The 532-nt window shown below is 32.9% G+C and overlaps 1 protein-coding gene across 1 annotated transcript in view; it reads right to left on the bottom strand.

Annotated features, from left to right (window-relative positions):
• Window positions 1-207: 207 nt before the first annotated feature.
• The window catches only part of SEPTIN6 (septin 6), a 1,039,180-nt gene continuing 1,038,855 nt past the window's right edge, over window positions 208-532 (bottom strand). Inside the window, exon 10 of the mRNA XM_044053963.1 lies at window positions 208-265. Within this exon, the coding sequence (XP_043909898.1) occupies window positions 262-265 (4 nt within the window). The 3' untranslated portion in view covers window positions 208-261. The remainder of the gene's footprint in view (window positions 266-532) is intronic.

The raw sequence follows: 532 nt of genomic DNA, 5'->3' as shown, positions 1-532 counted from the left end.
ACAAAACATCAGGATTAAACATACAAATACATATTAAAAAACTTGCTGAGTACATAATGCATAGATCAAAACTGAGTAAATAGATGCAGTTATTGCAGTACCTTCAAAGTTTACATTTAAGATTTCAAACTGATACTGAGCATATGAACAAGCTTAAGATAAAAAAAAAAAAAAAAATTAAACTGGTCCTACTGCTAAAGTGGTTATTTGATTAGGCTTACCAGGGCAATGGTTTTCATGCACCATACAGCAACGGCAGTGTTAACTGTAAAACAGTACACAAGCAAAACCTGATGAAGGTGAAATGGCAACATGTGAAGAAACACAAACACAATGACAAAAGGCAGAACAAAGGAAATGACAAAGATCTAATGAATATGTCCATACAGTCGCATTAACACTTAGAAAATATTTGAACTCACTTTGATAGGACATAAATATATTTAAGGGCAGACTAGATTAATAACCCAAATGCTTTTATACTCCTCCCTTTTTCCACTTTCTACCCAACAAATTTCTGAATGCCTTTTCC

Source organism: Protopterus annectens, chromosome 13.part0 (genome assembly GCF_019279795.1).
Source record: "Protopterus annectens isolate FY-2018-M chromosome 13.part0, PAN1.0, whole genome shotgun sequence".
Taxonomy (NCBI): Eukaryota; Metazoa; Chordata; order Ceratodontiformes; family Protopteridae; genus Protopterus; species Protopterus annectens.
The sequence above is the reverse complement of the archived record's forward strand: the minus strand, read 5'-3'. Positions and strand labels throughout refer to the sequence as shown.